Source organism: Heterocephalus glaber, unplaced genomic scaffold, assembly GCF_053883595.1.
Source record: "Heterocephalus glaber isolate CG9 unplaced genomic scaffold, H.glaber_assembly_v1.0 deba00001509, whole genome shotgun sequence".
NCBI classification, from domain to species: domain Eukaryota; kingdom Metazoa; phylum Chordata; class Mammalia; order Rodentia; family Bathyergidae; genus Heterocephalus; species Heterocephalus glaber.
In genome coordinates this window covers 2,014,935-2,028,633 of record NW_028258325.1, presented here as the reverse complement: position 1 = coordinate 2,028,633, position 13,699 = coordinate 2,014,935, and the positions used below count along the sequence as shown (strand labels likewise).

Below are 13,699 nucleotides of genomic sequence, written 5' to 3'. Positions count from 1 at the left end.
CCACTGCCCAGCAACTCCGGGAAAGGCTGAGGAAGGCAGGCTTCAAGCCCAAAACAATCGGTATCAGAGGGTCTGAGTCTTACTGCTCTGTCTGTCCCTCCTGACCACCTCCTTGCCACGCACAAGGCTATCCATGATTACCCACCCCTGCATCAGGCTGGGGAAGCAGTTTGGTGGAAAAGTATATGCTTAGCATGCTTGAGGCCTTGGGTTTGATCCCCAGCACCATAAAAAAATAAAGAACTTTCAAAAGAACTGAAATACCAGGGAAAGCCTGGCCTGGTCCTGCTAGTGCAAATAATAAAAGTGAGCAAGAGTATCCAGGCCTGGGGAAGCAAGTGGAACTGAAACAGGCCATCTGCAAACACACTGTGGGACACCACCATGTGGGGGGCACCAGTGCCCCAGCCACACACAGCGGGTGACACTGAGCCTGTCATCAAGTCACTGTGGGCAGGCAAAAGCATCAGGAACAAAGTTCAGGTGCAGGGAAGGCACGACAGCAGCTACACAGAAGCCCTGAACAAAAAAAGCATGGTGGCCTGGAGACCATCTGCCACCCAGGCAGGAAAGATTCCCTGGGCAACAGGACTCCTGAGACACACGTAACAGAAAACAGAAAGCAGCAGGTGCACGGTCACACCATGCCCCTTCATGGTCCACTTCACTGGGCAAAGTGTGAAAACTATATTACTAATAAAATTACTGGCTACCACCCCAAGGGACCAGGATGTGACAATGCCCACACAAACATGTACACACAACAAAAACTCTTTGGTCTCATTTTATAGTTGAGAAAACTGAGTCTCACAGAAATTAAGTACATTTCCAAAGTTGTTCAGTTGATAAGTATAGAGGCAAGATTCTAACACAGACCTCTCTACACATTCTGCCTATCAATGATTCGTATATCCTTTAATTGTGACTGTCAACTTGACTGGATTAAGAAACAACGTCTGGGTGTGTCTGGGTGGGCCAGGCAGGGGTGACCTACGGGGCCCTTTCCTCTCTGGCTCCCTTCCCAGCCACTGTGAATGAAGCAGCTTTGTTCCATTACATCCTTCCACCAGGATGTTTCTGCCTGGGAACCAGCTGAGCACAGACTGAACCCTCTGAAACTGTGAGCCATAATAACCTTTTTCTCTTTTAAGTTGTATATATCAGGTACTTTATCCCAATAATGGTGAAGTGACTAGTATAATTCTTGACTTCCTTAGACACAGGAGCAACTGGGTGACTCCCTTCCTGAGGAGGCTGGACCCATGAAGGGAGGGGAAGTTTACTGCTTGGGCTAGGTAAGATCTGACACTCTGCAAAGTAAAGCTTTGGAAAGAGACCATAGGACAGCTCTGTCCTAAGACTAACAGGGAAGGGAAATAACAAACCTACCCTTGGAAGGCCGGGGATTTAGCTCAGTGGTTCTGGTGCCTGCCTCGAAAGTGCAAGGTTCTGAGTTCAATCCTCGGTACCAAAAGAAAAACAAACCTAACCCTTGGAAGGATGGAATTGTTGGTTCAAGTGAGTATGACCAAGAAGTCAGTCTTCAAGGAAAGGGACGAGATGGTACCCTTTCTCAAAGCCTTATCTAAATTTCAGTGCTCAGACCAGAAGTATAGTAGTGGGGGAAAAGAGGAAAAACTTCAAAGGTCCAATAAAACAGGAACCCTGCAGAGAGGAGAATAAGAAACACATTCTCCTTAACTATGGTCAAGAAACAGGTTTTGGAGAAAGTGCCAAGAACTGTCACAGACCCTTCATCAGCACCAGTCAGCCTACAGAGGGAGCAATACGTACCTGTGGGCTCAATTCAAAAGGCCCATTCACAAACTCAAGGTGTAATCAAATCAGAGGACCAGGACAGGAACTCACACAAGTAAGGGCAGAATGATAAAAACAAGCATAGTTCTGCAAAATGCTAAGAATCAGGGCACAGAGGAAGGACTTTAATCTTCAGCGGCAGCAGAAAACAAACAAAAAAAGGAACAGCAGATTAGAGCCACAGTGACTGGAGCAGATGCTGAGACACAAGGACAGAGCAAGCCCAGTGCTCCGCCCTCCCTCCCTCCCTCTCCCAGCACAGAGACCCAGCAACAGTGCTGTCCTGTCTTGGTCACCCTGTGCTGGGCACTCCTTGCCCCCACTCATGTCATGCTACTTCTAGCTAGCCCAGTAGCTCGAGAACCCCCACTGTTACCTGCAAGCAGTGCTGCCTGACCTCTCTCAGGAGGGACAGGTGAAGGACACAGAGGAGGGGACACTAGAAACACCAAAGCTAGACTTCACTCCTGCTCCACTGCTTTCTCAGGGCAATGCTCACCCAAACAGTGCCCCAGACATTTCCCCCGGGAGCAGGAGGTGGCTACCTCAGAGCTCCTCTCTGACCCCCACAGTACCAGGGAAACAGCGCCTTCCCCCTGGGCTGGTACCTAAATTAAATGCCTGAGATGGAAGGCTGCAGACATCCTCCGGCCAAGCCACCCCAGACACAAGAACACTGGCTGGAGGTGACTCCTCCCTGCCTACCATGACTGCAGCTCCTAGGTGACAGAGCCCCAGGGTTCTTACTTTGATAACTTTGTTGAGGCATTCGTCAGCCACCATCCTGACATCTGACTCCACATCATCACTGCACAACAGGAAAAGTTCCATGGCGATGCCCAGGAGTTTCTGAAATTCTGGAGAATTTCTAAGTAAAGAAAGAAGAAAAATTGTCACAACCAACAGGCACCTAAGGAGACACGATCAGAAACTATGAGCTGCCCAGTATCCTGGATGGATTCTGCAGGAGAAAAGGGACATACGTGAAAATTAAGAACTGTAACCAGGTGTGGCGGCACACACCTGTAATCCCAGGTACTTGGGAGGCTGAGGCAGGAGGGTCACTGGGTTTGCATCCTCTCATAGTTAACTTGCTTTGCGGCCCAGCATCTGGCCTCCACTGGCAGACATTCTGTGAAAACATGATGAGTGAATTGTGTAGTGTCCCATGAATGTCAATCAGGTCACAATAGGGGAGTAACTGGTCGAGTCTTCTAGATCCAATTTTAGGCCTATATGTTCTATAAATTATTAAAGAAAGCTGCTGAAATCTCTGGCTTTAACTTTTTACTTGCAGTTATATCTACTTTTCCTTCATGTATTTTCAAATTTTTATTAGTATGTGTTCGCATGTACATTCATCATGGGGAACTGGTACATGAACATTTCTTCATGTATTTCTGAAGCTAAGCGGTTGGGGCATAAACACTTAGGATGATTATACCCATTTGAAAACTGATCCCCTTCATTAGGAAACAGCCACCCTGTCTCAAGTAGCAGCCTTAGCTATGAGATCCATTTTGTCTGGGATTAGTACAGCTACTCTGGCTTCCAGCTGGCAGTGTAATCCCCGCCCCCCCCCTCTCTGTATGTATATATATATATATATATATATTTTTTTTTTTTTTTTTTTTTTTTTTTTTAAAGAGAGTCTCACTATGTAGTTTGGACTGGCCTCCACTCACTAAGTAAGCCAGGCTGGCCTTGAACTCAGTGATCCTCCTGCCTCAGCCTCCTGAGTGCTAGGATTACAAGTGTGTACCACCACACCCAGCCCTTTATTCTTTTACTTTTAGCTTATTTGTGCATTCCTACTTAAAGTGGGATTCATGTAGGCTATATATACTTACAGGGCTTGGCTTAATTCAATCTGAAAAATCTTTGCCTTTTACATTTAATGTCATTATTATTGTAAATTGGTTTAGATCTACCATTGGACTATTTCTTTCCTGTTTGTCCCTTATGCTCTTTATTTCCCTTTCCCCTACTTCTGGCTTATTCTGGATTATTTTTATGATTCTATTCCATCTCCCTTTTTTTTTGGTTTGCAGGCAATAGTTCTTTGTTGTGCTTTTAGTAGTTGCTTTATTGTTTATAGTATATAACTTTATCACACTCTACCTGAGTAAATATTATATTACTTCAATAAGAAACAAAGTTTCAGGGCCGGGGATTTAGCTCAGTGGTTTCGCCGCCTGCTGCACAAGCGCAAGGACCCGTGCTTGCTCCCCGGTACAAAAATAAATAAAAAAAAGAAAAAAATACAAACTGAGGGGCCAGGGATTTAGCTCACTGGTTCCACTGCCTGCCTCATAAGTGCAAGGACCCAAGTTCAATCCCCGGTACCCAAAAATAAAATAAAATACAAACTGAGTGGCTTACTATAAAAACGTATTCTTTTACAGTTCTGGAGGCCAGAGTCCAAAATCAGTAGCACCAAGCTGAAATCAAGGTGCAACAGGTGCTGCATACACACCCTCACACCCCCTGGGCTGCCGGAAGAACCTCACTTGCCCTCCTGCTTTGGCAGCTGCCCACATTCTGCAGTTTGAAGCCACTTCACACCCAACTCCAGGCAGCCCCCTCAAACCTGTCCCCACCCAGCTTCTCGTGGGCTCTGTGTGTGCCTCCTTTTTATAAGGACACACATGACTTTATTCTAGGGCCCACCCAGGTAATCCAGGTAATCTTTATACCCCAAATCCTTAATGTAATCATCCCAGCAAGACCCCTTTCCTTATAATGTAACATTTACAGGTTCCAGGGATTGGGGCTTGATGACATTTTTTGTGGGAGTAGCGGGCATTCTTCTACCTAAGTATACTGCCATTTCTGTTCATCATATATTTTACTTACACATGTTATAAACTCCTAAATGTTTTTGTGTTAAACAAATTATCTTTTAAAACCTAAATAAGTCCTTTAAAAATTAGCCTCTTTTGGGTTGGGGATTTAGCTCAGTGCCACCACGCCTGCCAAGCAAGTGCAAGGTCTCTGGTGCCAAAAAAAAAAAAAGCCTCTTGAAAGCAACTTAAATTAAGGGGGAAGTGCTTTCAAAGACCATGTATTTATGGTACAGTCACCACTTCCACTGTTCTTCAATCTTCGTGTAGACATGGATTTCAAACTGGAGTCATTTTCCTTCTGCCTGAAACACTTTTTAAAAGATTTCTAGATAACGGCTACCTGTCAGACATGGAGCATTTCTGCCTCTGTGCACCTGGGGGTCTTTATTTCACCTCTGTCTGAATCCCACAGAGTTTTACTGGGTCTCCCTCTCCCTGCCTTCCAGAAGTGCTCCCCTGACTTGAGGCAGGCATGGTTCCCAGAGAGGCCTGCTGTCGTCCGCACCTTAGTCCAGCACCAGTTTTCTGGTGTGTTGTCTCTGACGTATTTACTCTCTTCTCTAGCTTGTAGAACACACGGTACAATTACTATACCTGCTTTAATGTTTTTACGTACTATTTTTACCATCCAGAATTCCTGGGCAGTGTCCCCACCTTCAAATACCATCACTCTGGGGTTAGGGCTTCAGCACTTCCATAGGAAGCATGACATAGTGTCAGCTACTCTGGTTACTAGCACAGAACTCGTGGTCCTCCTGCCTCAGCCACCCAAGCAGCCTGCATTACAGGTGCGCACAGCTGGCTTTTGGTCCAGTCATAGTCTTCTCCAAACTACTTTCTTGCGTTCTTTGCCTATTTTCCTGTTCAGACTGATAGTTTTTTTTTCAGAATGATTTATAACTGCTCTTCAAACAGGCTATTAAACTTTTGACTTATATGCCATTAATACTTCCCCAAGTTGACCCTTTTTTTTTTTTCTTTTGAGACAGGGTCTCACTGTGTAGTTCAGGCCAGCACTGAGTTCACTATGTCACCTAGGTTGGCCTCAAACACAGAGATCCTCCTGCCTCAGCCTCCCCAGTGCTGGGATTAAGGTGTGCACCACCATGCCCGGCTATTTTTTTGTTTTGTCTAAGGTGGATTTTGACATTTTAAACTGTATTCTAGTCAAAATAATTTTTCCTCTATTTAGCCCAACTCTAAGATTAAATTTTCTTTTTGTAGTAATGACTTTACTATTTCATATTTAGGTACAGTACTTATGTTTGTTTGCAAACATGAGGTGGAGGCATCATTTTCCCCAAAATATTCAGTAGGGAAATGTATCATCTTTATTACAAGTTCATACACAGATACACACACATGTACTTTTCTAATGTTCTGTTCCATATGTGTTTTAATATACACCAGGTCTGACCATATTATCAATGATTCAAGATTTCCTCTGCAATAATTATGTATTTTTTCTAGTAGATGATAAAGCTCAAAAGTACCACTGGAACTTTGATCAAGGTGATTTTTAAAATATGAACTTAGAAAAAGTCCAACTTTATGATAGAGAAATCTTCCCATCTGGGAAGTAAAATAGTTGCCTATAACTTTCAGGAACATCAGCAACATTCTGTACATAATTTATGCATATGTCTTGTCAACTCCTTGGACTTTTATTACTACAAATTAGATCTTATTTTCAAACTGATTTGTGCTAATATATGAGAAATCTATGGTTTATTTAATATTTATTTTTACCAAGCCAACTTATCATGATACACTATATTTGTAACAGGTTGCTTAGATAAAAGTCCCTAAGTATTTGCAAGAGGATATCATTCAAAGTACATCCCTAATGGTTGGGAATGCAGCTCAGCAGCACAGTGTCTGCCTGGCAAGTGCAAGGCCCTGAGTTTGATTCCCGGTACCAAAAAAAAAAAAGATAGAATCTCAATATAGTTCTGATTTGCATTTCCCTATGGCCTAACGTGCTGAACATTTTTCATATACTTATTGGCCATTTGTACTTCTTTTGAGAAGTGTCAATTGGATTCATTTGCTCGTTCATTAATTGAGCTATTTGGGTTTGTTTGCTTTTAGTTCTTTGTTCTAGATGTTAAGCTTCTATCAGAGGAGTAGCAAAGATTTTCTCCCATTCTGTGGGTTGTCTCTTCTATTGTTGTTTCCTTTGCAGTGCTGGGCTTTTTAATTTGATACAATCCCATCTGCTGACTCTAGATGTTACTTTCTGTTATTGGGGGCCTCTCAGGAAGTCTGCTGTGTCAGTGCCTTCAAGTGTTTCCTCTGTTCTCTGCCAGCAGCTTCAAAGCTTGCAGTCAAGTTTCTAGGTCTGTGATCCGTCTTCACTTGATTTCAGTACAGGGTGGGAGATGGGACTCTAGATGCAATCTTCTGCATGTGGATATCCAGTCCTTCAGTTGCATGTGCTAAAGAGGCGGGCTTTTCCCCAGCATGTCTTTGACCCCTTTGTCAAGTCAGCTGGCTGCAGGTGCACAGATTTGTTTCTGTGTCTTCTATTCTATTCCGCTGGTTGAAATGTCTATTCTGACAGGACCATGTTGTTTTGCACTATAATTTGAAATCAGATACTGGGATTGCTTTTGGCTTAGGACTTGGATATTCTGGGTCTTTTGTGCTTCCATATGAATTTTACAATTTTCCTACTTCTGTGAAGAATGCTGTTATCATTTCATCTACATATAAAGATTTTGCTTCTACCTTGCCAAAAAAAAAAAAAAGAAGAATTCTGTTGATATTTTAATAGGGATGACACTGCATTCGTAGATCATTTTTGGTAATATAACCATTTTAACAATATTAGTTCGGCCAATCCATGAACAAGGGAGCACGTACATTTTCTAATGGAATGTCTAATTTCTTTTCTAACGTCTTCTCTAATTTCCTTCAGTGTTCTGTAATTTTCATCAGAAGGCTCTTTCACTTTCTTGGCTAGGTTGATTATTAGGGTTTTTTGTTTTGTTCTATTTTTGAGGCTTTTGTAAATGGAATTATTTTCCTGATTTACTTCTTGGTGGACTCATTACTGATGCAGTAGTATAAGAAAGCTATTGAATTCTGTGTGTTGATTTTATATACTGCCACTTTGCTGAATTTGTTTATCAGGTCTATCAGCGGTCTGGTGGAGTTTTTATAGTTATCTAAATAAAGAATCACATCATCTAAAATTAGGGACAATTAGACCTCTTCCCTTCCTACTTATGTTCTTTTTCTTTCTTTCTCTTGCCTACCTGCCCTGGCTGAAGTCCAACCTATACTGAACAGGGGTGGTGAGAATGAACACCCTCATTTCCTTCCTGATTTTAGAGAAAATACTTCGTTTTTCCCTGTTCAGTAGGATGTTGGCTGTGGATTTGTCACATATGGTTTTTATAAATTTCAGGAAAGATCCTTCTATGTCTATTTTCTTCAGGGCTTTTATCATAAGAGGATGTTGACTTCGGTCTTTTCCTGCATCTACTGAGATGATTGTGGTTTTTATCCTTACTTCTATCTAGGCAGTGTACTATATTTACTGATTCACATATGTTGAACTATCCTTGCATCCGTAGGATGAAGTCACCTTAGTCATAGTGCATGATTTTTTTTAATGGGTCACTGAATTCTACAAGAATCTTATTGGGGACTTTTGTATCTATGTTCATTGAGGATACTGGTCAGTAGTTTTCTTTTTTGGTTGAGTCCTTATGCAGTTTTGGTATCAAGGCAATGCTTGCTCTATAGAATGGATTTGGAATAGTCCTCCCCATTCTACTCTGTGGAAAAGTTTGAGGGCCACTGGTATTAGTTCTTTGCTACAGGTCTGGTAGAATTCACCAATAAATCCATCAAGTCCTGGGCTTTTCTTAGTTGGGAAAGTTTCTATTATTTCAATTTCATTGCTTGTTATTGATCTCTAGTTTTTTTATATCTTTTTGGTTCAATTTTTTTTTTTTTTTTTTTTGGTACCTGGGATCGAACTCAGGTCCTTGCGCTTGGTTCAATTTTTGTAGGTCATTTGTATCTAGAAACTTACTTATTTCTTCCAGTTTCTTCAACTTATTGGTGTTTTGTTTTTTGGTACCAGGAATCAAACTCAGAACTTCGCACTTGCCTGGCAGGCATGGTATCCAACTTATTGGAAAGTAAGTTTTTTAAATAGTTTCCTTTTTTTGGAGACAGGATCTCACTGCGTAGTTTAGGACCAGCCTATGTAGCTAGGCTAGCCTCAAATTCATGGCAATCTTCCCACCTGAGCCTCCCAAGTGCTGGAATTATAGCCAGGAGCCACACACCCAGTCTTCAAAATAGTTTCTAATAATCCTATTATTCGATTTCCATGGAGTCTGTCATAATTTTGCTTTTTTCTGCCTTTAATTAATTTGAGCTTTCTCAGTATCTTTTGGTAAGATTGGCTAAGAGTTTATTTTCATTTTATCTTTGATTCATTAATCAACTTTGATTCATTAATCCTTTGTATTGTTCTTTTAATCTCTATTTCATGAGCTTTCACTGTGATTTTAATTATTTCTTTCCTTCTATTTGATTTGGGTTTAGTTTATTCTTTTTTTTCTAGGACTCTGAGATACATCATTATGTTATTTATTTAGGATCATTCTGTTTTTCTAATGTAGGCACTCATAGCTATAAGCTTCCCTTAACTTTTTTTTTTTTTTTTGGTACTGGGGATCGAACTCAGGACCTTGCGCTTGCAAGGCAGGCAGTGGAACCACTGAGCTAAATCCTCGCCCCTTCCCTTAACTTTTTTCATTGTGTCCCAGAGAATCTGGTATGTTGTGCTTCCATTTTCATTTGAGTCTAACAATTTTTTAATTTCTCCCGATTTCTTCAATGATCCAGTCACTGATCATTCAAAAGTATATTAATCATTATCTGTGTGTTTATCTACTGTGTTTTCTTTTGCTATTGATTTCCAGCTTCAATTCACTGTGATCTGATAGGATGCCCAATAGTATTTCAACTTTCTTGTATTCATTAAGGCTGGCTTTATGGCCTAAAACGAAGTCTGAAACAAACTGACTCCATCTGATGAGACCAAAGACTGCTCTGGGTCCCAAGGCTTCCTGTTGACATGCTCCTCTGTACATGGAGAAGTATAATCAACCCTCAGCATTACTCTATAAAAACAGACAAAATAAACTAATGTGGAAACTTCTCCCCCTGAGGTATCTGGTATTGAGCAGGGCCTCATGAATGCTAGACAATATATCACCAAGCTATACTCCCAGCTGTGAAAACTATTAATGGCTATTGTTATGCTTTAAGATGGCAAACAGATCACCAATCAACCTTAAGATATCTCAGTATACTTTACTAATATGTGAACCTGAGCTAACAGTCCATAAATTCCATGGAGGATTCTCAAAACCCAAAATAAGCATAAAGACTGAAGTACACAGATTCAAAGAGATCTCATGTCCTGAGTCAGCAGCTTCCAAGGACACATGATGTTCCTTGGGACCAGGGTGGTGACAATGCCATGAACAAAGCTGGGCTGCAGCAGCAAGTCACCAAATCTCTGCCAGTATTAAGATCACTTCACACAAAATTAAGGACAATTGATAGCTCCGGACAGTGTGCATAACAATGGGATGTACTTCCATTTCCAGGCAGCTGATAAAGCTACTTCTTCATATTTATCATCTGATCCCACAAGAACTCTGTAAATGGGGCTGACATTTCATAAATGAGACCCCAGCGGTTTCAAGATGTTAAAACTCATCTAAAATCAGTGGGCTACATGGGAGGATACAGAATTCAAACTTTTCCCCTACTTTTATCACAGTATTATTTGCCACAACAGCATGTTAATTTGGGATATTTAAATTCTTATTTTCGGTACACATTCTCATTTATTTCACTTTCTTCTTGCTGTTCTACAAATTAGACAGAAAAAAAAATCACAAGCTGGGCCAGGGATATGCTCAGTGGTCTTGCCGCCTGCTACGCAAGTACAAGGACCCGAATTTGGATTCCCGGTAGCAAAAAAAAAAGAATCATCAACCATATTTCACAAATGATGGAATGAGTTAAACTGAAATGAAATATTCTACATGAAATCACTTTGAAAATATAAAATACAAATGCAATGTGGCATTAAAAATAAACTATGAAAAAGACAAACACTGCACAATTCCAGTTAGATGAGTCATGCATAGGGGCCCAAAATCAAATGGTGCTCCCAGGAGCTAGGAACCTGGGCATGAGCCACTATTTAATGGGCAGAGTTTCACTTTTGAAGATGAAAAGAGATGTGGAGACGGATGATGGTGATGTTATGAATGTAAGGAATCGCGCACTTAAAAATAGTTAAAAGGTACATTCTATGTTGAATGTATTTTACAATTTAAAAAAGAACTGGGCATGGTGGAACATGCCTGTAGTCCCTACACTCGGGAGGCTGACCAGGAAGATCGCCATGAGTTCAAGACCAGCCTGAACTACGTAGTGAAACCTTGTCTCAAAAAATAATAACAATTAAAAAAAGAAAAATGAAAAGCAAAGGCAAATAAATATTTTAAAACACAAGTGAATCACAAGTATCTGCCGGTACTGATATCAAGTTATTTTCCTTTTCCTTTTTGAGACAAGGTCATTCAGGCTGACCTCAAACTCAGGGGTCCTCCTGCCTCATCCTCCCAAATGCTAGGATCACAAGAGTGTGGCACCATACTCAAATTATGAAGTGCTCTTTCCGGGATTCCAGAAAAACATGAATTACTTACTTCAAGAGAAAGAAAGATAAGGAGAGTTTTTCACACATCCCCAAAAAATATAGGTACAGACTGTCTCTTATTCATTGGAAATAGGCCTAAAAACACTGGCCACCCATAGCTACTAGGAACAGTGGTTGGAAAGACAAAAAAGCAATGAGGATGAGATTGGCAAAGACATCGTGCAAGAAGGTGCTGCTAGTTCACCTAGTAAGAAAGCTCAGAAAGGGAGGCCGCCCTCTCTCATCTGCCTGCAACCGCACCAACCCCAACACAGGAGCCCACAGCAGTGTCAGCCAGCAGCCCCCTGCCTGGAACACACAAATCAGAGACAATCAACTGGACAGTCTCAGGCTGTTCACATTACTGCAACAAATGTGAAAATAGCAAACCCAAGATGATTTTTAGAATGGATACCATATTATTGGTCTCACTGAGTTGTATGTATCCCATCCATTGTAAGCCATGCCATCATCTCTACTGCTGAGAAAGGCAAAAGCTGATAAACTATGATGTGCCATTGGTTATAAGTGGATATCAAGAGTGCTAGACAAAGATGCAGAGGACACCAAATCACCGGACCAAGGTACTGAGTCCCGCTGTTCCTGGCCCACAGGTAGGGGCTTCTGAGCTGTCGTCCCATTCCTCCTGGTCCAGAGGAAGGGGCTTCCCGGTCACCATCCCTCCCGCTGCTCCCAGCCCAGAGGAAAGGGCTTTTGGGCCACCGTCTGTCCCGCTGCTCCTGGCCCAGAGGAAGGGGCTTCCAGGCCATCATCCCTCCCACTGCTGCTGGCCCAGAGGAAGGGGCTTCCCAGTCACCATCCCTCCCGCTGCTCCCAGTCCACAGGAAAGGGCTTTTGGGTCACCATCCCTACCGCTGCTCCCGGCCCCTGGCCCACCTCACCCAGCTCAAAGGAGGTAATCCATGCAGGCACTAACAGCCCCCTGCCCCCGTCGAAATGAGAAAACACATAAATAAGTCTCACAGACTTCCAGATCACCTACAGCAACCCCAAAGGGAAATGAAATGGAACATTCTGATACTCAACCACCTGGACCCACTGAACTGGCAACAAAAGGGGATCTGGAAAAAATGAAATCAGAAATAATTTCTCAGATAACAGGAGAAATTGTGCCCCTAGTGCAAGACATGATTAATAAATCTAGAGAGGAGCTCAGGAACATGATGGAATCCCAACATAAGAAACAAATGGAATCCATAAAACAGATGCAAATAGATTTCCAGGACATGAAAAACTCCATTGAAAGTCTACACAGCAGAATGAGCCAGTGTGAGGACAGAATTTCAGATATACAAGATAAGATTGCAATTAGTGACCAGGAAAAGAAAAATTGCTTCAAAATTATAAGGGAACATGAGAAATCAATCCAGCAGCCGCTAGATGATGCAAAGAAGAATAACATAAGACTGACTGGGCTCAATGAAGAAACAGGAGAGAGTGCAGATGACATAAAAAATCTCTTCACAGAAATAATGGCAGAAAATTTCCCAAGCAGGGGAAAAGACCTTGACCTACAGATAAGTGAGGCATATAGGACTCCAAATAGCCTTGATCAAAAAAAATCTACACATAGGCATATAATTGTTAAGATTCCAGAAACACAACAGAAGAACAAAGTTCTCCAAGCAGTCAGAGAAAAGAAACAAATCACATACAAAGGAAAGCCCATCAGAATCACAGCAGACTTCTCAACACAAACCATCAAAGCAAGAAGAGCTTGGAGTGACATATTCCAAGCCCTAAAAGAAAACAGCCTCCAACCCAGATTGATGGACCCTGCAAAACTATCTTTCAAAATTGATGGAGAAATAAGATACTTTCATTACAAAGAGCACCTTAGGAACTTCGTGAATACCAAACCAGCACTCCAAAGAATTTTACACAATAGCCTAGGAACAGATGTTGAGGATCACAACCCCAGGAAGCAAAGCAGAATGAACCCATCTGGCACGACAAGAAATTAAAGGTAAAGGGGGAGAACCCAAAAAAAAGAAAAAGTCATGGCAATGACAAGTCAATACGTTTCAGTTATAACCATCAACGTTAATGGTCTCAATTCACCAATCAAAAGAAACAGACTGGCAGAATGGGTCAAGAAGCAGAATCCAACAATATGCTGCATACAAGAAACACACTTAATTCAAAAGGAAACTCATAGACTGAAAGTTAAAGGGTGCAAAACAATACTCCATGAGACAGGAACCCGAAAAAAAGCAGGAGTAGCTATCCCCTTGGCAGATCAAGTAGATTTCAAACCAACACTGATTAA

At 41.8% G+C, this 13,699-nt stretch overlaps 1 protein-coding gene across 4 annotated transcripts in view; it reads right to left on the bottom strand.

Moving 5' to 3' along the window:
• The window catches only part of Htt (huntingtin), a 126,513-nt gene that overhangs the window by 92,619 nt on the left and 20,195 nt on the right, over positions 1 to 13,699 (bottom strand). For all 4 annotated transcript variants that reach the window (XM_021260365.2, XM_004847368.4, XM_021260368.2 and 1 more), the window contains exon 3: positions 2,566 to 2,686. In XM_021260365.2, coding sequence (XP_021116024.2) covers positions 2,566 to 2,686 — 121 coding nt within the window. The remainder of the gene's footprint in view (positions 1 to 2,565; positions 2,687 to 13,699) is intronic.